Source organism: Alligator sinensis, unplaced genomic scaffold, assembly GCF_000455745.1.
Source record: "Alligator sinensis unplaced genomic scaffold, ASM45574v1 scaffold1905_1, whole genome shotgun sequence".
NCBI classification, from domain to species: domain Eukaryota; kingdom Metazoa; phylum Chordata; order Crocodylia; family Alligatoridae; genus Alligator; species Alligator sinensis.
Genome location: NW_005843303.1, coordinates 98,941 through 100,358, shown reverse-complemented (window position 1 = coordinate 100,358; position 1,418 = coordinate 98,941). Strand labels below are relative to the sequence as shown.

Here is a 1,418-nt window from a genome sequence, read left to right as displayed (position 1 = left end):
CCTGCAGGGCGTTGGCCTGGGGGGCGTTGTGGCCGGTGCCGTTGCGGCACTCCAGCTGCCCCACGCCCTGCCCCAGCGCCAGCACGCAGGGGAACAGGGCGCTGAGGCCCTGGCCGATGAAGAAGGTGCGCACGAAGGGCTGCGGCAGCCGGTACATGAAGGGCAGGAAGGTGACGTTGGATGTGCAGCACAGCAGGGCCAGGGTCAGGGCCAGCGCCAGGTAGGGCAGGCTGCGGGGCTGCCCTGCCACCAGCACCGTGCGCTCCCAGAACAGGGCCAGGAAGACGGCGGCGATCAGGCCCAGTCCCTGGACGCCGTGGATGACCCAGCGCTCCTCCAGCCTGCCCGGGGCCAGCTTGTGCACCAGGGCCAAGGCCAGGGGGCCCACATTGCCCAGGGCGATGAGGACAGAGAGGTAGGCGGGCAGGTTCCAGCCTGCGGGGAGGGGAAAGAGGGTGAGACACAGAGAGAAGCCTCCCTGGACCCCCCCCTTCCCAGTATGGCAGGTCGCCCAACCCCACAGCACTGGCTGGGCCCTGGGGCCAGGACCGAGGGTCTCCCAGGCTTTGGAGCAGTCTCCAGCTCCCTCTATCCTATCGCAAGGGTGGAGGGGGCCGAGCTTCCTGGCTGCAGGGCCTGGGCCCTGCCGCGTGCCTCTGCATCCCCTCCCTGCCGTGATCCGAGACGACAGCTGCAGACAGCCTGGCCCGGCCCCTTGCTCTGGGCTCTTTGCCCTCCTTGGACGGCATCAGAGGGATTAGGTCTCCCCCTCCAACAGCACAGGGCTGCCCAGAGGAAGGCCAGGCTAAGGTGGCGACCCCCAGCTGGCCCAAGGAGGGGAGATGCAGAAGGACCCAGCTCTCCCCGCGAGCCCCACGTGCCCGGGCCGGGTTGGCCGGCCCCGGCGAGGAGGGGCGCGGGGGAATTCCAGCCAGGAGCAGGCCCGCTCCAGGCGCTGAGTCATGCAGGCTCAAGCACACGCAGAAGGAAACGTGACCTGCTCTCCGGGCACCGGCGCTCGGAACAGCCTGTGCCCGCCACAGCAGGCGCCGCACGGGGCAGACGGGAGAGGACAACTGCCGCGGGGAGCCAGACGGGGCCTGGACGCCTCCCCGGGAGCCCCAGGACCCGCGCAGCACGAGCAGGCAGGCAGCCCTCCGCAGCTCACGGGCCAGCTCCTGTTCCCAGCCGGGTCTGAGGGGAGACGGGGTGGATTCCAGCTCCTCCCGGCTGCCTGGAGCAGGCGCTCAGCACACAAGGAGGGGAAGCAACCTTCCCCGAGCCTCCAGCCAGCCATGCTTGGGCCAAGGGGCCAAGGCAGGGAGCAAACGAGGAGAGCAGCCAAGAGAGCAGGGGCGAGGGGGGGGCGTCTCCGCAGGCGGTTCGCAGCCGGGGCCCCACCCGAGGCCCGACTGCCT

General features: G+C 70.6%; 1 protein-coding gene across 1 annotated transcript in view; it reads right to left on the bottom strand.

Moving 5' to 3' along the window:
- SLC52A2 (solute carrier family 52 member 2) overlaps nucleotides 1–1,418 on the bottom strand; it is a 19,777-nt gene that overhangs the window by 2,166 nt on the left and 16,193 nt on the right. The window contains exon 4 of the mRNA XM_006038286.2: nucleotides 1–435. This exon is cut by the window's left edge and continues 403 nt beyond it. Coding sequence (XP_006038348.1) covers nucleotides 1–435 — 435 coding nt within the window. The remainder of the gene's footprint in view (nucleotides 436–1,418) is intronic.